A 25954-nucleotide genomic window follows, 5' to 3' on the forward strand; every position below is an offset into this window, starting at 1 on the left:
TTATCGGCTTGATGTCTGCCGAATCACTAAAGGGGCACATATCGAACATTTGTGAATGCCTAAAAAAACTTTTTGAGTTTTTGTATTTGTGTGCAAAGCATTGTGAAAATATCTCAAATAATAAAGTTATTGTAGAGCTGTGAAATCGCTTCAATCATTTGTAATAACCCTGTAGAATACAGGCTAGTGAAATGAAGTTCCAGAGGAGCAGGTTGGGTGTAACAAGACGAGACAGATTGCGAAATGTGTATGTGAGGGAAAGACTAAAGGAGGAACCAGTACAGGACAGGATAGAAAAATCAAGACTGCAGTGGTATGGACACACGAAGAGAGTGGATGAGGGAAGAATTCCAAAGAGGATGTTTGATCTGCAACTGGAGGGGAAGAGGCCCAGAGGAAGACCAAGGGATAGATGGGTGAAGAGAGTGAAGGAATGTGTGATGAGAAGAGGAGTGAAGGAATGTGTGATGAGAAGAGGAGTGAACTGGACGAAGGTGGAAGAGGGGGAATGGTGGAAAGACAGAACACGATGGAGAGGCTCGTGTTCCCGACAGACCCAGCCATTGGCTGGAAACTGTCCAAGATGACTAAACTGAGGTTTTTTGCCTTTGACATTTCTTCTACAATTTAAAAGTAAAGAGAATACTAGGTAACATGGAACGTAACTGCAGTCAGTTTCAATACGTCTAAATTTACGCACAAGAAAGATCGATGGAATCTAGGAAAGCAATAAAGTAACACAGACGTACTTTATTTGAGATTGTGGCAGCAGAGCTCGCGCGGATGACAATTGTCCTCCAGAGTATAATAATGTTTCATAAAGGCGCGTTTACATTGAGCTAAAACATGTTTTTGTTCGTAACATTGTGTGCAACTTGTTCCCTCAACATGTTGGCAACATTGTTCGTTGTTTGCATTCCCGTTTACATTAGCGACCAACATTTCTACGTATTCGCATAGTCTGCTGCGGTGAACTGATGGGTTGCTTTGTGTATTCACATCGAGAGATATGCTATGTCAAGTGAAGAGGAAGAATTAATGACATTTGGTGCTGCATTAATAATACTTAACGGAATGAACAGACGACGAAACCGACGTAGTCGTCGTCGGTGGACTGAAACATACTATAGAAGACGTGGCGGGAATGACATGCTTTGTGAGCTGAATTTGGAAGACGGTTCTGGCTTTCGTAACTTCCCGTCAGATTTTGAAATGTTGTTGAATATTATAGGACCAGTTGTTTCAAAGAAAGACAATTTCAGAAAAGCAATCCCTGTGAACCAAAGACTTGCTGTCACTCTTCGTTTTCTGGCATCAGGAGACCTATATCAAAGCCATCCATATCTCAAATAGTTCCGTATCATCCAGGAAACGTAGATATTTAAATCCAAACCACTTCGTTTCGTACAGTGTGTCAGTACCACATCCAGATTTTTTACTTACCTCTATTTTTCTTTTCTCTCGCCGGTACTGAGACGAGAGAGATTTAATTTTTTTGTCCATCTCACTGCTGCTGGTGCCAAACGCCGCAGCAACTTTTTGTAATGAATCATGTTTGATTTTAGTATTTTTGTAACCTGCGCAACGTACATTCCACAGGCACCCCTCTGCCTCATAGAGCGATATCGATTGGAAAATTTTGTCTCGTGACCACTCCATATCAAATAAAAATGAAGGGACATAAACGCACCACTACACTCCATAAAAGCAAACACCAAAACACTCACTCAGAGCAAACTAACACACTACGTAGCGGAATGTAGTGGTAGCAGGTCACGAACAATGTTTCTTTGATCTCTACCGAAACAGCCATGGAACATTGATTTTGTATTGCGAACATGTTGCCAACATGTTGGGAACATCGGTAGTCCATTACTAGCCACGAACAATTTGCGAACTCAGTGCAAACTAGAGTTGTGGCGATTCGTGAATGAGTCGTTCATTTGAACGACTCTAAATAAAGAATCGCAACAATCGAATAGTGATACGGACGAGTCGTCGTTCAAAAGAATCGTAAGAAAGATTGCGTGTTTCCGAGTCGTGACGATTCCAAGTTCCAACGATTCATCGATTCTTAGTACGCTATGCTTCGGAGGCAACTTTCGAATCATGCCGGTTGATTACGACCGCCAGATGGAGTCAAGTGGAGGATGCGTGTAATCAAAGGAAGCAATTCTGCACCACCTTTCGCACAAATCTACTCCTCTTTACTGGCATACTGAAATAGAACAATAGATGCAATCAAATCAAACGTGACCTTTCATCAATTAAGGTATTACACGTATAAATCGAGAATCACACTTGTAACGTTATATGCATGTTTACTCATAAACAAACTATTTCTGGCATATCTTATCATGGCACAGTTCGATTATAACCCCATTGAAAATTTCAGACATGTCCTGCCGTCTGTGAGTAAGATGTAGAACTTTTTGCATTCCGTAAGAATCGTGCCATCGCAGACTAGAATGAATCGCCAAAGAATCGTGAACGAATCGTAGGAATCGATTCGCTATGTGAGGTTGAATCGTAGGAATCGAATCGGGAAAAAGAATCGTGTTGCCCAACTCTAGTGTAAACGTGCCTTAAACAATGTATCTTTAGTAACTGAGCCGGCCGAGGTGTTGTAGGCGCTACAGTCGCAGGTTCGAATCCTGCCTCGGGCATGGATGTGTGTGATGTCCTTAGGTTAGTTAGGTTTAAGTAGTTCTAGGGGACTGATGACGTGAGAAGTTAAGTCCCATAGTGCTCAGAGCCATTTGAACCATTCAGTAACTGAAAGGCAGCAATGATTGGAGCTAACAGCCGGAGAGTTAACAGAAGGTACTGAAAAGGGCGCGAACTGAATCCAGCCCTGCCAGACAAAATTAAGCGGGAAAGTCATGTGGATGACGAGCGTCATCCACGCGAGCAACGGAGAGTAAATGACTTCGATGTCGGCGGGAAATTAAATCCAATATCCCTTCCTAATGTTCTTAAAACATCGATGTATCGTCTGCATCCATAATACTTGCACGAAACTATTTAGTGCATGGGTCATAGACACCTTTTCTCCTCTTTTTTAGTTTTACTTAATACAACCGAGCCGTACCAGATACGGCTGTTTCTTAGTTTTCTTGCGCATCCTCGACTTATTCTTTCTCCCTTATGCTGCAACGATCTGAAGAAACAACAGTTAGCTGATATATTGTGTACTCCCTCATTCTTGTGGAAACCAATCCTCACTTGACTCATTTTTGTACATTGCAATTAACGCCCAAAAGAGCCTCAGCTTCTTCCACCTCTTCTTAACGCCAAGCCCGCAGCAGAATGTATGCAGGTTTTCCACGATCTGTGTTATTTTTCCCAAATACTCCCATCAGTTTTTTTTTAAATTCAAATATAACTCAAAGTAACAGGAAACGTTCAGATTTTTGAAATACCCAACAGAGTGCAAGATTTTGATCTGCTGATAAAAAAATTAATCCACGCTACTACAGTCGAAACCGGTTATTATAACGACGTCGAAGGCGCCGATCGGTGTTGATAATTTATGGGAAAAGTCGCTAAATATGGGGAAATTGAGAAGCACAAGAGCAACTAAAATTCTTGCTTGGGATTGGCGACTTTTTTGGGGTCTGCATTGATATGTTATAGAAAATTTAAAGATTTTTCGCTACCATAATTCCCAAATTACACTCTATATTCGGTACTTTAATAATATTTTTGCAATAATGTACAGAAGCACATGTAGAAAATGTGTCCACCAAATACATCTCTTGCAATTGTGCATTTTTATTTGGTCACACACTGTCCAAGTTGCAGACTTAGAGCGGCGGCTATATTTAATTGTATTCAGAAATTTCAGTGGAACAGTTCAGATTTTATGTAAAAATTTTACCCCACAAAAAATATATATTCAAATAAATTTTAAAGTTTTATTTTTATGAAGAAAATGCATTTAAATGGATAACTATAGAAAATGAACCTAATGTTACATGATAATGTTACTGCTATGAAAATTCAAATGCCCTAGACTCTACATTTTACTTTTTCTGATATTTTTATTATACATAAAATAATACACTCCCCCCCAAAACATTAAAAAATGAAAATTACACAAGCACTTTTTGGATGTTTGGTTTCCTTCTCAAATGTTTTCTTTGCACACGCTGGAAATTTTTGTGGAAATTTCATGTCAAATTGGCTCCTTGCAACAATGACAAATATAAGTTGTCGTTCTATTCTTTCTTGTGTCACAGGTGGCGCAGGTTTTGCGTATTTTCAGTCGTTCTACGACGACTTCTACTCTCGGTTCTGCTACACTGAAAACACGTTGAAAGATGTGTGAAGTTCATGGGGTATGTGATACATGTTGACTCACTTTTTAACTGTTGTCACAGAGTTTACTAGCTTCTTCAAAGATTGAAATGATTCACCTGAGCATTGTCTTTGTAGGAATTTTGAATAACAAACACATTCAACCCACTTATATCCAACATAGGGAAAAATACCATTGCCCGTCGTTGGAATAGGTTTCGACAAACAGCAATATTTGTTTTGACCTACTGTAATTCTAGCAGAACCTCTAGCTAAGAATTCAGTCTCCATAATTCTGTCTTCGTCACTTGATTACTTGTTTCATTCAAGGAATTCACAGGTGGCAAAATAAATTCATCTTCACTTTTGCACTGCTCCTATACTGTATTCTGTTCACTTTCAATCTCGTTTTCACAATCTGATCAGACATTGCTTTCTAAACTGTCCTCAAACCATTTTAAAACAGTATCTGCAAGTCAGTTTCCGTTAAACCTGAATCAGGTTCCATTAAACATGAAGAGTAGATGAAGACCAGGCTACTGAATCCGTAATGAAAAGTCCCAGGTGCTGTCCCAGAGACTGCTGTCGCGAAATAAACAGTTAGTATAGGCAGATTAAAGTGGTTGCTGAGAAAGGAAACCATGGTATCTTATATTATCTGTTTTAAACCGATATATGATTATGATGATTATAGAGGTATAAACGATGCTGAATCGTGTCTTGTGGAAATATCCAGTAGGGTGTAGTTAGTGCTGTGTATGAAACATATGTATTTCATTAGCTTTGTGTGTGTGGGGGGGGGGGGGGGGGAGGAGGGGGGTGTTATCATATGCCATGGATGAAATATGAAATAAAAGTACCCCGGACCCATAATTTGGGATCCAAACACATGAACAAAGAAAGCCGGACAAGAAATTGTAAGCGAACTAACTGTCGTGTCAATTGGGCAACAGTCTGAATCCCTAACATATCCTTTACTTTAAAAGCCCTCAAGCGAGTCTTCATAGATGAATTTCTCCATTCCACGTACAAAACTATGAGACACACTACAAACTTTAACTATATCTTGTGCAAAATCAACGTTTACATTGAATCGGGCCTGTGGGTCACCAAAAGTTGTCCATGACTGTAGCTTTGCACAAACTCTCTTCCCATAACATTGCTGGTCTGATCTATCCCTGCACACTGCGTGGTAGGGGAACCTCTGCTAGCAGTGTTGTGAAATCACAGGAGCAAGTGTGTGAGAGTGTCAAAGTTTGAGTCACACCTGCAGGCAACTGCTCACATATGAGCAGGAAATCTGGCCCTGCCACAGATTTTCAAGTGTCGTAACATATTCATTTATATTGTGTAGACTAGTTTCTTTGTTGCTTGTTGCAGTCTGTGCTGTGTCTGTACTTACTCATTTCCTTTCATTCAGGTGGAAACTGGCCAACTCACATCTCCAAAGCGGGAAATGGAGTACGTGTTTGTCGAAGAAGAAACTCCGGTAAGTACTGAAATTCATCAGTCTTTTCATGTACGTATATTATCTGCAAACCAGTGTGCACAGCATAGTGGGATGTACTTCATATGGTATCAGTCACTCCTCTTGCTGTTTTACTCATAAGTGGCACCCATTATTCATAAGTTTCTAGTGTGCCATATGTGGTAGAGCCACAGGAGTTGTTTCAGTCTGCCCAAAAATGCTGATTTTTCTGGATCTACTTTATGAGCATCGAGCGAAGTGGAACAGTGGTTAAGATGTGTGGACAGAGATTGAAATTTTCATCCCCTTGTATTTAGATTTTCTGTAGCTTCCCAAAATTACTGTGCCAAATTTTAGATTAATTCTTTCGTTAACTGACATTAGACTTAAAATTTATGAGAGCGTCGGAGGACAGATTTACACCGAACGTACTCCCATCTTATTATTAAAATTCCTAACCGTGTGCCAACTGGCACATGCCGTCTCGAAACCCTTACTACTTTTGTATTTCGACCCCCACCAAAATAATAAGATAATGGTGATAAGTTTTTCGTTGAAGTGTACACAGTTTACATCTACATCTACATCCGTACTCCGCAAGCCACCTGGCGGTGTGTGGCGGAGGGCACCCTGAGTACCTCTATCGGTTCTCCCTTCTATTCCAGTCTCATATTGTTTAGATCAAAACCGAATTTATTGTTTTGTTGGCTCAAGCCAAATATTCCTATCTCACGTAATTGACAATGGCCGTGCCCTTTGTTTGTGTAAGAGCTATGTCACGGTTTGCCTTCTTTATTTCTTCATTTGTTGTTGACGTACTGCGTTGTGATACTGGCTGAAAAATGGGGTGTGGAAGTAAAAACACTTACTACTTTAAATAATGTAGCTGACAGGTGCCCAGTTGTGTTTCACAGTAGTTTACTTTCACTGTTCACAACCCCCCAATGATGCACAGCTATATATGGCCAGTGCACTATTGTTTAACTTTCCATAAGCCTCATTAATAATTTGCAGGCAAACCTCCACAGACCGCTACAATAGTTTACTATTGAACATCTACGAGCAGTGAAAACCTAACCACAAAGTTTGCTGTTCTTGAAGAATAGAAATGTACGTATGGAGCAGACACTATCATTATTTTAACAGATGGCCTAATTGTGTATCACTTATTTCACAGTTAAGTTGAAGCATTCTTGTTGATCTAACCAATACAGGTTCCTTGTCTGAAACTCGGCTGTGGACTGACTGTCTCGGGACCAAAAATTGGGGCCCTTATATATCCTCACAATAATAGTTACTGAAACTACACATTGTTCGAAGTTAAATTTACAGAAATTACAATTAAAATTTAACTCATTAAATTAACTGAATAAATCGAAAAATTCATTCCTTTTAATAGTTTCTTCTACCACAAGGTTTAGACCAAATTATTTGTTTAAATGACGAAATTAACAAATATAAGTATGCAAACAATACTTGGGACAAAACTGTTAATTACTTTGGAATTAATTAAGAACCGGCTTTGCTAACATGTTTTCGAATAGAGCCAAATAGATCCTTTAAGAATACTGTTAGTTGTTCTTCCAGATGTTTGTAATTAGTACAGAATTTATATTTGTTTATACGTCAACAATAAATGTTAAGTCACACAACAATTGCATTTGGGTCCCTTTTATCCTTTGCCGATCTAAGACATTCTTTGATCTTCCTTGTTTGTTTGAAAATTGTCTTTACCCACTTGCAATGCCGGGAATATACTGCTTACCGTGCATATGCGGAAAAGTTTGTCGGAATGGCTGGACAATCAACCGACACCAGGATCAAAGAACATAAGCGACATTGCAGGTTGGGGCAGGTGGAGAAATCGGCCGTGGCAGAGCACACGCCGAGTGAGACCGGCCACATAATAAAATTTGCTGACACGGAGGTTCTGGCTGTACAGAAGCACTATTACACCCATTTGTTTAGAGAAGCTGTAGAAACACACAAACACGGGAATAGCTTCAACAAGAGAGAAGAAAGCCTCAAGGTAAACGGATCCTGGCTTCCCGTCCTGCAGCGAACGACCGTCACAGGTAGCAAGAGGAGAACCGCACCGAAAATGACCGCGGAGAAGCCTTCTGACTTTGTCGCGCCAGGTACATATAGTCTGCAGCTGCTAGCTCGGTTCCAGTTCATCACCGGCAATGGAGGGTGAAGCTTTGACAATGCCAGCCGCTCGTGCTGGCGAAACATCAGTAAAATCGTCAGACGAACGTCGGCCGAAGAACCCGAGACAGAAGCCAATAGGCAGTTTGTCAATAAGTGGCCATGAAAGCCTTAACAATTTTGTAATACTGAAAATGATAGTAATTTCTGGAAAAGAGTTATGAGTTATGACGTGATGAATTTTGGATTTTTACTTACGATCCAGAAACAAAGCGTCAATTCACGCGTTTGAAAGACCCAACGTCACCGAGAGTGTAAAAAGCTGGAATGAGTGAGTTGAGACTCAAAGCGATGATAATTGCCCTTTTTCTATGCATATGTGTATCTTCATGGGCTTCCTGAAGATTAAGGGAACTCCTTGAGAAAATAAGAAAGACCAAAATTGTGTAAGAACAAGTTGTGGTTTCTCCGTCAAGACACTACACTGGCTCATGCCTCATTGTCTGCTCAGAGGTTTGTGGCGAAGTACCTAGTCCCAGTGCTAGACCACTCACCTTATTCACCTGACTTAGCACCGTATGGCTTTTATCTATTCCCCAAATCTGCATAACAAGATTTTAGTGTGCTGAAGTAGTGAAGGAAAATGTCATATGTGTCATCAAGGAGCTCACAGTGGATAATTCACATGGGGGGTTGTAGGGATAAAGCATGGGAGTGTATTGAGGGTGACAACTAAATATGTATATTTTTGAAAGAAAATGTTTTACAGTGATAGTTCTGTTATTTTTAGCCGCACCTCATATAAAACGCTCTCCTGCTATGTGGTCAGTATGCTGTTTTGGATCTGACTGACTCATTCTCTCGTACCAAAACCTCACACCACTCGTAATAGGCATCCCCGCATTGCTACACCTGATGAAAGATAAGCAAGGACAGATTCAATCCATTATGTACGAGACTGATACTTGTACTGTTAGTCTTCTCCTTTTTCTGTTACGATGAGACAAAGATGCGAGAGATGAAATTTTCAAAACTAGTGAGTGGTTCCTCGTAATTGGTCAGTCAATTGGAGGAAAAAGAAGGAAAATGAAAAACAGTTCCTTTAATGCTGTTCACAGTAGTATGTCTCGTCATCAATTACAACACAGTACAGCAAAAAGGAAATACATAAACCTGACTGTAAAGAGGTCGTGATTGTGGATGCTGACTAGAACTTAATTGGAAATCACATATTGGAGATCTTCTCAAAGCTTGAATGCCATAACATTTGCTATATTTATAAGGTGGTGCTGGAAAGCATTTCAAAATTACTGTGTATACTTCCATTCGATGATGTGAAGAATACTTTTCTGGGGGAATTCCGCATATAGACCTAAGTTACTCATTGCACAGAAAGGTTCTGTAAGGAAAATATCTAGCATCCACTCGACCTTCATGTAGCTAACTTTTTTTCATATCGTATGACATTTTGACTGTTGCTTGCAAATGTGTATATGTCTTACACGTAGAAGATGAATTATTTGCAATTAGTAAGCAAACATCCGAGTGTTCCGTGAATATTTTAAAATTCTTTGAAACTTTTGTATTTACTGCTTTTAATTATTTTGCCTTCTCTAAAAACTATATAGAACAGATTGTGTAATATGATGCTCATTATAGACAAAACAATTTCAGTGGTGGTCAGGATACGACTTATGTATGTATATGCACAAACAAGAGTAACACAATTTACTCATTTTCAGTTTCTGCACAAGTGGGAGATGCCCGATGGTCCCGATACGGCACGGGATCCACTGAGCATCGAGGAAAAGGTGAGTGCAGTTTCACTTTTCTATTCTTCTTACATTGCTGTGGATAAGCATTCATTGTTTGGTAATTGGGTAGCTGAAGCTGTAATTTACCCAAAATGTGCTGGCAGGTACAAACTGTTTGCACGAGCAGGATGTACTCCCAGAGTCTTGCCTTTCGCATGCAATGACGCTGTAATATTCAGGGTGTAAGCACCCCGGGACAACCGGGAAAAACCCATGAATTTTTTCATCTGGGAGAAAAGCAGGAAAAACACGGGAATTTTTTAGAATTCCGGGAATTTTTCATTGTCTTACTTTCAAGAAAATTTTTTTAAAATTTTAACTGCTAAGAACTGATACTCTAACAAAGAATTTTACTTTAGCCTTCTACTGTAGAATAATACTGCGGCTGTAAAACATAAAAGAGAGAGAAACATCAGCGTAAAACAACAAAATACAGTGCACACGTAAGTGTTCGCCAACAGCAAAATGTGTCAAAGGCTTCGGGACGAAGACTACGCAATACTTCAGAACAACTGCTTTCAGTGAGCGTGACATCACAAAAGTTTACATTTCTAACAGGTCGCGGGAAAATATTCCGAATGATTGTTGTTTGAGAAGCATTAGCTGCAAAGTAAATTTCCTTTTTCGCAACATGAATTATTCTACGTGTGAGAATGTGGGATGAATTTCTTATATCACGGAGCGATTGACTCTCATTCAAAACTTAACACTTTGATGACCAGCCACTTCTGTTAGAAGAATTTCAGGCCCAGAAGACAAGAAATTTATGTCATATTTTAAAATTTTACTGGCATGTTTGTGTTTGTTATATCTCGAAGGGCAACACCCGCAAAAAAAGAAGAAAAAAACGCTAATATATGTATGTGAAAGCTTAGCTTTTCTTGTAGCTATACTACATGTATGTTAATTGAAACCATAAACTTTTGCTATTTGTGTATTCGCTCTACTTAACAGTGGTGTAGCTATTGGCTGACTACATCAGGTGTCCTGTGTTCTGAATATCTGATTTCATTTGCTGGGCAGATAACGTGATATGAGCTATGATTGGCTGACAAAGGCACATCACAATCTGGAGCTCAGTGCTTCAGAAACTAACGTGCTGTGTTTGGTGGAATTCGTATTTACACTTCCGTAATACGAAAATATGCAGCGTACGTGTTGCTGCACATGGAAGAGTGTTTCAAAACGCATAATTTTTTTGCTAGGTTTCGTTTCCTAAAGTGTCAGGAAGTGGTGATAAAACTTCTACCATTCAAGGAACTTGTAAGTTTTACAGTTCTGAGGGATATTTTCACCCAGGAAAAAGTCTAATTATATGTGGGAAAAATCTGTTTTCTCTCTCTCTCTCTCTCTCTCTCTCTCTCCCCCCCCCCCCCCCCCCCTTCTTCTTGTCCCCTGATGTTGCTGCCCCCTCTGTAAAACTGACAATTTAATAGGTTGTGGAGTCAGGGAACAGCATCATAATAATGACAGTAGATATTGTACTGAGAAGTATGGTTGTTGTTTTTGTTGTTGTTAGACAAGTATTTTCATTTATTAATTTCCACAGTTTTCTCTTCTGTAGAGTAATCTCTACGCAAGTTGCTCGTTGTAAACACTTCGCAGAGAAGAGTGTATGTGGTTTATCTGACCATAGTGTTTGGATGACAGCAATAAAAATGCTGAGCAGTGAGGTTCAGACAGTAAAAAGAAAATAGCTTATAACAAAAAACATGAGCAGTGATTCAGTAAGGGTATTTTGCAGTGACTTGAGGGCAGATCACTAGGTCATACAAGATGGTATTGGTGGAAAACTTAACTCCTGTTTCTTTATAATTCAGCACAGCAAGTCCAACTTCTCCTCAAAATCAAACAGAAACAATGACAAAGAATGGAAATAACTGAAAATGGTTACGTTTGGCTTCTCGGAGACTTCTTGCAGCCGACCGACGATGGCTTTTTCATGGATGACGATATGCCGTGTCACCGGGCCACAGTCGCTCGCGATCGGTTCGCAGGACTTTCGGGACAGTTCGAATGACCGATTTGGCCGACGAGATCGTCCTTTACGGGTCATAATTGAGAGGTCAGTTCGTGCAAAAAATTCTACACTGGCAACACATTTGCATTTATGGACAGGTCTGGAGGCAATGTGGCTCAATATTTCTGCAGGACACTTCAAACGACTTGTCGAGACCGTGTACGTTTAGTTGGTGCACAGCACCTGGCAGGAGGTGGTCTGATACGATATTAGGAGATTTCGCTTGCTTTTTGTTACCTCTGTGTAAGCGGGGTGAGAACAGGTTACTGTGAAGGACACAGAGATGCCACATACTGGTGTGAGATGGTGTTATTGGCAAATGACAGATTTTGACAGGGGCTTCGTTGTGGGCCTTCATTTGCCTTCGAACCGTGCGTTAACCAGATTTGGTGGTGGAGGGGGGATTCAGATGTGATAGTCAGTGTTGGACTGCATGGGAATGTGATGTCAGACATACTCATCATTAAGGTTCTAGTCAACCATTTCTGACGATCACAGTGGAGGAACAGCTTATTGTGCACCAAGCACGTATGTTCCCGCCATGTGAGGACCATTAAGGGAGTCCCTGAAACATTGTGCGTCATCCGGCACTGGTGGAAGGTGGACCGGGGAATTACTTTACCGAGCATAGGCTGCCATTAACAGACCAAAACAAATGGCTGCATTTGGATTGGTGCCTCGATAGTAAACAATCATCTGCTGATGAATTGTGGTGTATTTTGTTGAGTGATTAATTGCGGTTCTGCACTATCCCCGATGACCACTGTTGGCAGGTATAGTGGCAGCCTGCAGATAGGACCCATCCTTCCACTGTTTTGGACACGCAGAGTGCTATTACTCCTGGTTTCACAGTTTGAGGAGCCTGTAGATCGCAGACATCCTGCATCCTCGTGTGTTACCTCTCTTGTAACTGTATCGTACAGGTGACAGATAGGATGTCTGGGTGTGGGCTGGGTTATCTGTTGAAGATGGGGGATGTGGACAGCAACAGAGGCGGGTCCTGCTGCAGGTACGACCACTCTTTATCAGTCCTTTACTGTTTCGTACAGTTCAGACATTCTTCTGTTTGCGCTCCACTCTCCGGTGCAGTCCGGAGTTCCCTCATAGTATTCTGGTCTCGTAGCTGCAGACACTGACGTACAGCAGGCAGTGTGCACGTGTCGCTCGGAAGACGGAGCACTGTGCCGGGGTCTCCGGTACACGAGACGAGCTGAGACGGCAGGGTGCGGCCACGCTGCAGTCACGGGCGGCCACCGCATGTCGCGTCGTTCTGGTGACACGGTGGCAGTGTTGTCCGGAGTCGAAGTCTGGATCGTCGGTGAGGAGCAGGGGCAGTTGTATGGTGCAGTGTTGCCTGCCAGTGTTGGGCAGAAGGGCAGAGGTCTGTCGTTCTCAGTCCCGTGGTGGCAGAGTGAAGAGTGACGATTCCCAGCTAACTCACATGAGGTACGTTGTCCTCGATGGTGAGTGTTCATTGGGGGTGAGGGTATCATCTGGAGTGCCCTGGGGAAGTGTGGTAGGACGGCTGTTGTTTTCTATCTACATAAATGATCTTTTGGATAGGGTGGATAGCAACGTGCGGCTGTTTGCTGATGATGCTGTGGTGTACGGGAAGGTGTCATCATTGAGTGACTGTAGGAGGATACGAGATGACTTGGACAGGATTTGTGATTGGTGTAAAGAATGGCAGCTAACTATAAATAAATGTAAATTAATGCAGATGAATAGGAAAAAGAATCCCGTAATGTTTGAATACCCCATCAGTAGGGTAGTAACATTGCAGACCGATGAAGTGGGACAAGCATGTAATGGCAGTTGTGGGGAAGGCGGATAGTCGTCTTCGGTTCATTGGTAGAATTTTGGGAAGATGTGGGTCATCTGTAAAGGAGACCGCTTATAAAACACTAATATGACCTATTCTCGAGTACTGCTCGAGCGTTTGGGATCCCTGTCAGGTCGGATTGAGGGAGGACATAGAAGCAATTCAGAGGCGGGCTGCTAGATTTGTTACTGGTAGGTTTGATCATCACGCGAGTGTTGCGGAAATGCTTCAGGAACTCGGGTGGGAGTCCCTGGAGGAAAGGAGGTGTTCTTTTCGTGAATCGCTACTGAGGAAATTTAGAGAACCAGCATTTGAGGCTGACTGCAGTACAATTTTACTGCCGCCAACTTCCATTTCGCAGAAAGACCACAAAGATAAGAGATTAGGGCTCGTACAGAGGCATATAGGCAGTCATTTTTCCTTTGTTCTGTTTGGGAGTGGAACGGGGAGAGAAGATGCTAGTTGTGGTACAAGGTACCCTCCGCCATGCACCGTGTGGTGGATTGCGGAGTATGTGTGTAGATGTAGATGCAGATGTAGTGCCGGGCACGGCCCTGCTGTACCGAATGTGACGTTCTCGGCTAGGCTGGTGTTTAGTGCCAGTGCCCGGCAGTGAATTCACAGGAGGGCTGCGTCTGTGGGCCACTGCGAACCATCTCGAATGGGGCAGTGACTGGGGTCTGGCTTCTCGAAGACTTACCCTGGGGCGTTGACAACCTGAACTGTTACAGAAGTCTTTCTGCTAACAAGGAGTGGCGATCGAGTAGTAGCGACAGCCGACAGCGGCCCATGTTCGTGACTTGTGGTCCGATTCCGGTGCTCGTGGTACGACAATACGGGAGCCTATTGCACATTTTAGTGAGTGGCATCTACTGTCTGGATGTGATGTTGTTGCAGTTCTGGGCTCTGACTTTTGCTCTAAGTTTTCGTATAGTTTTGTCCTGTTACAGTATTGTGAAGCCACTTTTCAACAGGACAATACCTCTACACCTGCAGCACGAGTGTGTAAGAACAGACTGCGCGATGTTGAGGTATTTGTACGGCCAACGACACCCTTTGGTCTCTCCCTGATAGGACACGTGTGTTGACCAGATTTGATGTCATCTCGGTCCCAGTGTCAGGATCCGGGATATCGGGGGGCCTATTACAACACTGGTGGACCAGCTTACCTCGGTAAAGGATGGAACCATTTTATGACTCCATTCTCAACCAAATCACGGCATGTACCCAGGTCAGAGAGGCTGCAATGTCACATTTATAACAGGGCTCATACTGCCAATTTCTCCTAAATTTGATTCTATTTTGTAATTGCTGGAGTAACATGACGTACCCTCACGATGCACGAAGTTTCATTTTGTTTCCCCTGGGCCATTGTGTGTATATCTTTGGCTTCCCTCTGACAACCATGCCTCCATCCTTGCTACCCTCCCTATTTTCCTTTCCCTGTTGCTTCATAACCTGGGTTGTGAGTAACTGAATCTCCTTTCCCTTCTTCCCTTTCTTTCCCCTCTCTCCTCCCTGATGAAGGAACATTTGTTCTGAAAGCTAGGAACATAAATTTTCGGTTTTGTTTTGTGTGTATCTATCGGCTGTACTGAGCTGAGGTAAGTACTGGCCAGCCCCTCTATCTCTTTGTTAATATTTGTTTCACATCTCTATATGAGATTTTCCATTAATCATTGTTTATTTTGTTTGTCAGGCAGTGACGTTAGCACACCTTGAATGTGTATAATGGCAGATTTGTTATATCAGTTCTATAAGGCTGTAATACTTAAGCAGTGTTTTTTGTGTGATGTAAATGGTAGCACAGGATAATACTGTTACGTGGTCATCCTTTCTTTCTGTTTGTAATTTTAACAGTGTTTGCAGTGGTCTGAATTGAAATTTCCTATTCATAGAAAGTAATATTTTTATGTAGAAGCTCATGCATTGCTCAGACATGTTTTCATACTTAAAAAAAGACAAAAAATGTGTGGACAGATTAAAGTTTCTTTATGAGTTTAAATGCAAGTCTTTAGTATCCCAGGATAAATCTCTAATTTTAGTTTCTGTTCTTCACACATTAGCAGACAGTGTAAAAATGAATTATAACTGAGCAGTCCAGTATTTTTAGAATTTGGTGACCACACACACAGTGTGCTGTCATAATCAGTAATCATTTTTATTTATTTATTTTTGCATGCCTGCCAACTATTACGGTTTGTCCGTAATTGTTATGGATTTATCACCTTGATCACAGGGTTACGGTAAGCTACTAAAAATTATGGACGTAGACCGTTTAAAATATGATATTTTTAAATAATTCGAAAAAGGTATAGTTTACATTTTGGTAATCATATTGTGTTGCTAAAATGTTTTATAGATTGTAACGATTTCCTTCCTGAGTAGGCAGTAAACCTACATAAAAATGAATTCATCATTGTGGCACACAAGGTGTACGTTTACACTGAGTTTGAAGCATGTTCTGCAACATTGTTCGTAACATTGTTGGTGGCTAAAGTGTGCGTCATTTACGACGGCGGCCGAGTTTAGGTTCGTTCTGCGCATCGGACGTCACAAAACACAGTCAGCCAATGAACAGAGAACGACGTTGCCAGAGCTCGACTGCAGTGCAGACCACGGACGAGTGTCTTCAGTTTCAGAAATGTTCAGTCATAAATAAAGTAATTGAACAGAAGCAGTGTCTTGATAGCAGACTTTCTTTTGTAGAAAGTTTGGAAAAAGCATTCTTTATACCAATTGCTTTATATTCTATTAATTAATTACTAATTCAGGCGATAGCAAGGAAAGGTGTTTGTATCATTCTCACTAACCGCATTTTCGCAATAAAGAACAGCGGTAATTGTTTCTTTCCTATTGTACTTCAACGAAACGTGAGTAATTCATAGTCATACCAACAGTGTTTGTCTGTATTTTGCGTGCTAGTTTAAAGTCCTTTGGAAGGTCTATTGGATGACAAGTAGCGTCAGCGTAATGGTTAAAGTGTTTAGCTGCTAAGCGAAAGGTTCCGAGTTCAAACCTTCTTCGGTGCTTAATATTTTCTTTATTTTAAAACAATATTGAAGTTTCTCACTTCATGAATTTTATTCATTTGAATGTAATTTTTTGAAATTTATAGTGGCAACTAAAATCGACCATACGGGAAGTATACGCTATGGACTTTTACCTCTGCAAACTCTTCAAAATTTCGCGCAATGGTTTACTGCATCTAATGCTGCACAATAACTGCGTTGAACATCGAAACAAAATTAAGTCATTTATGGGGGGAAGGTATCAGTCAAGAAGATGTGTAAAAATCAATTTATTGGGCCAAATAGTTTTTGTGAAATCGAATGATAAAGTGTGTCAAAGCAGTTGGAACACCATGTGTCTGCACAGGCGAGCAGTGCAGTGGTGACAAAATCGCGCACAGCGTGGAATGCGGGGAACACGTCTCTGTAGCAGCGAAAGGGTTAATGCGGCCGTGGTGGCTTTACTTCATAAACTGCGCGCTCCCCGTTAAACATAAGTTTGCAAACTATACTATACCACACTTTAGTGATGGACTATCAATTTTTGCAACATGTAGTAGACATTTTGACAACACGAAGCCATTGTTCCACGGCTGTGTCGGTGCAGATCAGAAGAACGTTGGTCCTGACACGCTACCACTAAATGCTGCTACGCAGCACTGGTGTTTGTTTTTGCTGAGCTGTACTGTTGCCTGTTGTATTTAAATGTGTTCCTTTATGGAAAAGGGGCGGGGGGGGGGGGGTGGAGAGAAGATGCAGAATTAACCAATTTATCAATTTGTCACATTCTGTGAGGCAGAGGAATACCTCTGGAATGTTCCAAATTATAGCTGTAAAAGTATTACACTGAAAGATGACTCCCTTAAAAAAATTCTGTATTGCTTCCCATCAGCAGCAGTGATGTAGATAAAAAATTGAAGTCCCTCATTTCTCAATACTAAAACAACGACGTCGACAACTTTCTGTGAGATAGGAAAGAGTGTATGCAGGAGACAGCAGTGAGTGGTGCTGAGGCTGACAAAATGATAATGTGAATTAATTTTAATGTGAATATAAAAATAAATATATGATAAGTTAAATATGTCTCCTTCATTTAGGGTCGGAATATGTCTGAAATACTGCATTTAAAGGCCTAAATAAGGCTTCTATATTTAGAAAATTTTCTATGTGATTATTGGTAGCCTCTTTTCAAGATTGGCAATTATATTTTTGTTAGTGCACAATCTTCATGTAATGAATGTAGTGTCTGCATATACAGGGTGGTTCAGAGAAATGGCACATTCTGACATTTGTGTTTGTAGGCCTGGGCGATTGTTAGTGTCAAATAACAAATGGAAACCAGTTCATGTCATCTTGCCATTTACGGGGTATATACGACCCGGGATAACCGGGAGATCCGGGAAAAACCTGGAAATTTTTTCATCCGGGAAAAACCTGGGAATTTTTTCATCCGGGAAAAACCTGGGAATTTTTTAGAATCCCGGGATTTTTTGTTTTAGTTTTCAGTAAAATTTTTGTTATTTTGACTGGTAAGAAATAATATTCGACCAAAGGATATTACTGTATCCCGCTACTTAAGTTGCAAAGGAAATGCGCCATGTACAACAACAAAACACAGTGCTCATACGAGCATCTGCCAGCAGCAAAATGTGTCAAAGGCTTTAGGAAGACTATGCAATGCTTTATAACAACAAATTGCCTCCGATGAGGGTGACTTCACAACTGTTTACATTAGCTTCGTGTGAGCAGTTGCGTGCGGGGCCATGCGCATGCGCATGCGCAGTTGAGTCGCGCATGTGTAGTACCTTCTCCCAATTGTGGCTACAAAAGTGTGGCTGTTAGCTGCATAAGCAGTAGCAGCAAGATGCTAAATCTTTTCCGCTGATGCAGTCAATGTATTTGTAACGAAATGTTTAATTCCACACTATTGGCTAGTTTCAAATGTTCTCTGCATTTCAAAAGCGCATGTTTTCGTCGTCTTGCAAGTATGGCAAATGCCATAATAAAGAACCAAAAATGAAATAATACAGTACTGGTACACCAAGACAATTTACAACAGAATCTGGACGTACAAATGTGCACTTTAAACCGGAAATGCACGTTATTATAGTTCGTGAAGTTCTGATTACCTTGGAATATCCTCCGATGTCTTGTTTTTTTTATGACATAACGTAAGATCTTTTAATGTTTTTCACGTACGAACATACAGACTTCTTGTCTCATCGTAGGTGCGCAAGTGCTGTAACGCCTGTTATCTGGTGCTCTCTGGCAACTGCTGAAACGAACCTCTTTCTAACACGCCGCGGGAAAATATTGCGAATGATTGATTGAAAAGCGTTACTTTCAAAGTAAATTTCCTTTTACACAAGATGAACTATGTGCGATGAATTTATTTAATCACAGAGTGTTTGGCTCTTATTTAAAAATCAACTCCTTAAGTATGACCATTTACAAAAATTTCGAGCCGAGGAGATCGGATATTTATGTCGTTGTTAAAAATTTCACTGGCACATTTGTGTGATGTGTTTTAAAGTGTAACATGCGCAAAGAAGATCAACGCTGTACGTGAAAGTTTAGCTTCTCTTGCGGCTTATTAATCGTTGATACCAATATTGTGTGTGAAGGCTTTGCTTTTCTTGTAGCAACACTATGTATATTAATTTAAACCATTAAGTTTTCCTATTTGTGTGTACGCACTACTTAACAGTGATTATGGTATTGGCTGGCTACATGACGTGTCTTATGCTTTTGAATATCTGCTGTATCGGCTGGCGACGTCACGTGACTTGAGCTATGACTGGCTTACAAAAGCGCATTGCAATCTCGATAAACTGATCAGTTTTACATTTCTGAGGAAAAGGATACTGTCACGTAACACGGAAAAAGTGTATTTTCACCCGGGAGAAAGTGTATTTTTAACTGGGAAATCCGGGAATTTTTTTTCCTTGTCCACGTGTACACCCTGCATTTAGTTGACAGGAATACTTCGAGTGGTGGGCAGCGTGCTTTTATCATCAAAGCTTTTTACAAAAACATTGACATTGTGGAGGCTGCATGTAAAGAATTTCTGCACCACATCAGCTTAAGATGGCACGACTATGCTCTGTCAGCACGTGCATGTAATATGTGATGATATTTTGAGGAACAGGTTCAGCAATGAGAAAGCAATCTCCGGGGCGTGTGCAAACCATTCGTACTCCAGACAATATCAAAGCAGTTCGGGGTGTGTCATAAGAAGCCCAAACTATGCTATCCGTTGTCACGTAACGTCTTTACAGTAGCACAGTTCGAATATTTGACGACTATTGGTAAAGGACTTAGCATTACAATTACTACAAGTTGTAGATTCCCAGGAAAGGAGACCCAACAATCACCTAATGTGACAATGGTTTTGGAACTAATATGGGGAAAGATAGCAAATAGCAGTGAGTTTGTTAACATGTTGTCTGACAAAGCCTATTTCCATCTAATGGATTTATTAATAAAGAAAATATCCGTAACTCATCCCAAGAAAATCCTACTCATCCAGACTAATGTCCTTTACACACGAATTAAATTGCCTTGTGGTGTGCTGTATCGTCATATAGCATAATGGTGCTTTTTTTATTATTATTTAAGTCAAGTTCCATAGGACCAAATTGAAGATTAAATCTCCGAAGTCATGAAACGTGTCAGTACATGCAATTACAACATAAAAGTAATAACAGATAAAAATAAAATGTTTATGAACCCAAAAAAAAGTCAAGCCATAAGTTTAAGTAAACACAGTCAATAATATAACATAGAAATGAGCTTAATTTTTCAAGGAACTCCTCAGCAGAATAGGAGGAGTGATTCATGAGGAAACTCTTCAGTTTCAATTTGAAAGTGCGTGGATTACTGCTGAGATTTTTGAATTCTTGTGGTAGCTTATTGAAAATGGATGCAGGGGTATACTGCACATCTTTCTGAACAAGAGGTAAGGAAGTCCGTTCCAAATGCAGGTTGGATTTCTGCAGAGTGTTAGCTGAGTGAAGGCTGCTTATTCTTGGGAATAAACTGATATTGTTAACAAGAAACAACAGTAAAGAATATATATGTGTGCGAGTGTACACCCGTCCTTTTTCCCAAGGTAAGTCCTTCCGCTCCCGGGACTGGAACGACTCCCCACCCTCTCCCCCAAAACCCACATCCCCCTGTCCCTCCCCCTCCCACCCTCCCCCCCAACGAGGCAACCGTTGGTCGCGAAAGCCAGAACCCCGTGTGTTAGTTCCCACTAACACCAACCTGTCAGAACTCCGGAGATGGGAACTTGCCCTTCAGCATATCCTCTCTTCTCGCTATCCGCCAGGCCTCCATCTCCGCTAATTTCTAATTTCAATCTGCCGCCGCTCTTACCTCACCTGTCTTTCAACATCATCTTTGCCTCTGTACTTCCGCTCCGACTGACATCTCTGCCCAAACTCTTTGCCTTTACAAATGTCTGCTTGTGTCTGTGTATGTGCGGATGGATGTGTGTGTGTGTGTGCGAGTGTATACCTGTCCTTTTTTCCCCCTAGGGTAAGTCTTTCCGCTCCCGGGATTGGAGTGGCTCCTTGCCCTCTCCCTTAGAACCCGGATCCTTTTGTCTTTCCCTCTCCTTCCTTCTTTCCTGGCGGGGCGGCCGTTGGTTGCGAAAGCTAGAATTTTGTGTGTATGTTTGTGTTTGTTTGTGTGTCTGTTGACCTGCCAGCGCTTTTGTTTGGTAAGTCTCATCATCTTTCTTTTTAGATGTGTTTTTCCCACGTGGAATGTTTCCCTCTATTGTATTTATATATATATATATATATATATATATATATATATATATATATATATATATATATATATATATGATGAGGCAACAGTTTGTTGCGAAAGCTTGAATTTTGTGTGTATGTTTGTGTTCGTTTGTGTGTCTGTCGACCTGCCAGCACTTTCATTTGGTAAGTCACATCATCTTTGTTTTTAGGTATATATATATATATATATATATATATATATATATAATAGAGGGAAGCATTCCACGTGGGAAAAATGTATCTGAAAAGAAAGATGATGAGACTTGCCAAACGGGGGCGCTGGCGGGTCGATGGACACACGGGCAAACGCAAGCATACACACGGGGTTCTGGCTTTCGCGACCAACGGTTGCCTCGACGGGGGGGGAGGGAGGGAGGGGGAGGGACAGGGGGATGTGGGTTTTGGGGGAGAGGGTGGGGAGTCGTTCCAGTCCCGGGAGCGGAAGGACTTACCTTGGGAAATAGGACGGGTGTACACTCGCGCACACACGCGCGTATCCATCCGCACATATACAGACGCAGGCAGACGTGTACAGAGGCAAAGAGTCTGTATATGTCTGCTTGTGTCTGTATATGTGTGGATGGATATGTGTGTGTGTGTGCGAGTGTATACCCGTCCTTTTTTCTCCCTAAGGTAAGTCTTTCTGCTCCTGGAATTGGAATGACTCCTTACCCTCTCCCTTAAAACCCAAATCCTTTCGTCTTTCCCTCTCCTTCCCTCTTTCCTGATGAGGCAACCGTTGGTTGCGAAAGTTAGAATTTTGTGTGTATGTTTGTGTTTGTTTGTGTGTCTATCGACCTGCCAGCGCTTTTGTTTGGTAAGTCTCATCATCTTTCTTTTTAGATATATTTTTCCCACGTGGAATGTTTACCTCTAAAAAAAATAAAAATATATATATATATATATAATAGAAGGAAACATTCCACGAAGGAAAAATATACCTAAAAACAAAGATGATGTGACTTACCAAATGAAAGTGCTGGCAGGTCGACAGACACACAAACGAACACAAACATACACACAAAATTCAAGCTTTCGCAACAAACTGTTGCCTCATCAGGAAAGAGGGAAGGAGAGGGAAAGACGAAAGGATGTGGGTTTTAAGGGAGAGGGTAAGGAGTCATTCCAGTCCCGGGAGCGGAAAGACTTACCTTAGGGGGAAAAAAGGACGGGTATACACTCGCGCACACACACATATCCATCCCCATCCACACATATACAGACACAAGCAGATATGCCAATGTCAGAATACTCACACTAGTGAACAGGGTTCCACAAGAGGTTCGCGAATTTACACCACTTATTGCCAAAACCACCCATTTCTGAACAAAAAATATCCTTTTAGAATGGAAAGAGTTACCCCAGAATATAATACCATACGACAAATGAAAATAAGAAAAGTTGACCTAATTTTTGTGTCGAACGATCACTTGCTCCAGATACAGCTCGAATAGTAAACATGGCAGCATTGAGTTTTTGAACAACATCCTGAATGTGGGCTTTCCATGACAGTTTAATATCTATCTGAACACACAGAAATTTGAACTGTTCAGTTCCACTAATCACATGCCCATTCTGAGGAATTAAAACGCCAGGTTTTGTTGAATTATGTGTTAGAAACTGTAAAAACTGAGCCTTGTTGTGATTTAGTGTTAGTTTATTTTCTACAAGCCATGAACTTAGGTCATGTACTGCACTATTTGAAACCGAGCCAATGTTGCACACAACTTCCTTTACTACCAAGTTAGTATCATCAGCAAACAGAAATATTTATAGTTACCCGTAATACTAGAGGGCATCGTTTACATAAATAAGGAACAGGAGTGGCCCCAACACAGATCCCTGGGGCACCTCCTATTTGACCGTGTCCCACTCAGACCCCACATTACAGCCATTCTCTACATTGTGAATAATGACCTTTTGCTGTCTGTTGTTAAAGTAAGAGGTGAACCAATTGTGGGCTACCCCCTATATTCCGTAATGGTCGAACTTCTGGAGCAATATTTTGTGATCAACACAATCAAATGTCTTAGTTAAATCAAAAATATGCCTAGCGTACAAAACCTTTTGTTTAACCCATCCATTACCTCACAGAGAACAGAGAATATAGCATTTTCAGTTGTTAAACAACTTCTGAAGCTGAACTGTACATTTGCTAGCAAATTACGTGGTATAAAATGATCAGTTATCCTTGCATTACACAGCCTTTTCAATAACTTCAGCAAACAGTGACAGCATAGAAATAGGTCTAAAATTGTCTGCCTTATCCCTTTTTATGTTTTTATAAAGCGGCTTTACTACTGAGTACTTCAATCATTCCATTCCTAAAGGGAAAATTACAAATATTGCTAAATACAGGGCTAACATGTGCAGCACGGTACTTTAATATTCTGCTAGGCACTCCATCATATCCATGAATCCTTAGTCTTGAGTGATTTAATTATTGACTTGATTTCCCCCTTGTCTGTATCACAGAGGAGTATTTCGGACATTAATCTCGGAAAAGTGTTTGCTAAGACAGTTATATGATTCCCTGTAGAATCTAAATTTTTATTTATTTCACCAGCAATGCTCCGAAAATGATTGTTAAATGCCATACATATATCTGATTTATCAGTAATATGAGGGGGGACCCAAAAGAAACCTGATTGTTGTCATAAAAAATTTATTGATGAACCTTTTCACAAAATTACTTCAGTCACCTTCAAAATACTCTCCATTACATGCGATGCACTTGTCAAGTCTCTTTTCCCACTGTTGCTGTTGGAAGCATGTTTGGAACTCTTCAAGTTTCATATTGTCCACTGCCCTTTGCGATGCTGTTTTTACCGCCTCCACATCGTCATAATGCTCCCCTTTTAGTGTTTTTTTTTTTATTTTTTTTTTATTTGTGGAAATGGGAAAAAGTTGCACGGGGCTAGGTCCAGCGAATACGGAGTGTGGGGAACGACAGACCACCTCTGAGATACCAAATAGTGGGTCACTCGTAAGGCCGTGTGTGCTGGAGCGTTGTCGTGATGCAGAAACCAGTCACCTGTTCGCCAAAGTTCCGGGCGTTTCCTCCTCACATCCTCTCGCAGACGCCTTAAAACATCCAAGTAAAAGTGCTGGTTAACAGTCTGGCCAGGGGGTACCAATTCCCGATGCACAATTCCACGAACATCAAAAAAGACAATGGTCATAGTCTCATAGTCTTCACATTTGACCTCACTTGCCTTGCTTTTTTTGGTCTGGGAGAGTTGGGAGTCCTCCACTGGCTTGACACTTGCTCGGTTTCTGGGTCATACCCGTAATACCAACTCTTATCCCCTGTAATGACTTTGTTCAAGAAGTTTGGATCACATGCAATCTCTGTTCTCAAGTCCTGACACATTCATGCGGCTGGATTTTTGCTCCTGCGTGAGAAGGTGCGGAACAAATTCAGCAGCAACACATCTCGTGTGCAAATCCTCACTCAAAATCCACTGGCACGAGCTCCAACTGATTCCTGTATCTGCTGAAATTTGGTCGATCGTTCGGTGACGATCCTAGTTGATATTTTGGTGGACCTTTTCAATGTTCTCCTCATTTCACGATGTTGAAGGGCGTCCAGAACGAGCTCGGTCTTCGACACACATCTCACCACGTTTAAAGTGCCCAAACCACTCGAAAACCTGTGTGCTGCTCATAGTGTCCTCCTGGAAAGCTTCCTGAAGCATTTGATATGTCTCTGTTGCAGTTTTTTTAAGCAGGAAACAAAATTTCACACACACTCTTTGTTCTTTTAAAGTTGCCATGACGATTTCACAGACGTAACCCGCCAACAGTCAGAGAAACACAATACCACACTTGCACGTTGAGCTCTACACTGACGCCGTCTGCACAGCTGTTTCATGAAGGTCTCTACTAACACCATCTAGTGTCAGAACCCTGCACTACGTCCCAAGGTGCATGAGAAATGTGTTAAGGAAATTATTATATTTATCATCTATGTTATCAGCACTATAAACACCCTGCCACTCTGGTTCCTTGACAAGGTTTAAAAAACTCTCTATTGCTTTTGGATTAACTTTCCTGCATAGTTTGTAATTATATGTGACATTTGTTTGAGTGCAAAAGCCTTTTTGTGTTAAAATTGGTTGCATCATGGTCTGAAAGGCCATTCACCCTTTTACTATCAGAATACCCATCTAGTAATGAAGAATGGAAAAAAAGCCATTGTTTGTGGCTATGCTACTGTTCCCCTACACCCTAATTGGAAAAAACACAGTCAGCATTAGATCATATGAATTTAGGAGATCTACCAACATCCTTTTTCTTGCACCATCATATACAAAATTTATATTGAAGTCAGCACATGTAACTAATTTCTGATACTTCCTATAAAGTGAATCAAGCACCCTCTCCAGCTTGAGCAGAAATGCTGTGAAGGCAGAGTTAGGGGACCTTTAAATAACAATTAGAAGTTCAGTTTTACTAACTTCGACTGCCTGCACAACATTCAAATATCTGTTCAATGTGGTGCCGTGATACACCTATGGACTCAAATGGAATACTGTTTTCTACGTACGTGGCCACTCTCCCACTCCGTAAG

The 25954-nt window shown here is 41.1% G+C and overlaps 1 protein-coding gene across 1 annotated transcript in view; it reads left to right on the forward strand.

Moving 5' to 3' along the window:
- Positions 1–25954, forward strand: part of LOC126108839 (uncharacterized) — a 220226-nt gene that overhangs the window by 126598 nt on the left and 67674 nt on the right. Inside the window, exons 7-8 of the mRNA XM_049914202.1 lie at positions 5720–5788; positions 9658–9726. Coding sequence (XP_049770159.1) covers positions 5720–5788; positions 9658–9726 — 138 coding nt within the window. The remainder of the gene's footprint in view (positions 1–5719; positions 5789–9657; positions 9727–25954) is intronic.

The sequence above is a fragment of the Schistocerca cancellata genome, chromosome 11 (genome assembly GCF_023864275.1).
Source record: "Schistocerca cancellata isolate TAMUIC-IGC-003103 chromosome 11, iqSchCanc2.1, whole genome shotgun sequence".
In the NCBI taxonomy this organism is placed as follows: Eukaryota; Metazoa; Arthropoda; class Insecta; order Orthoptera; family Acrididae; genus Schistocerca; species Schistocerca cancellata.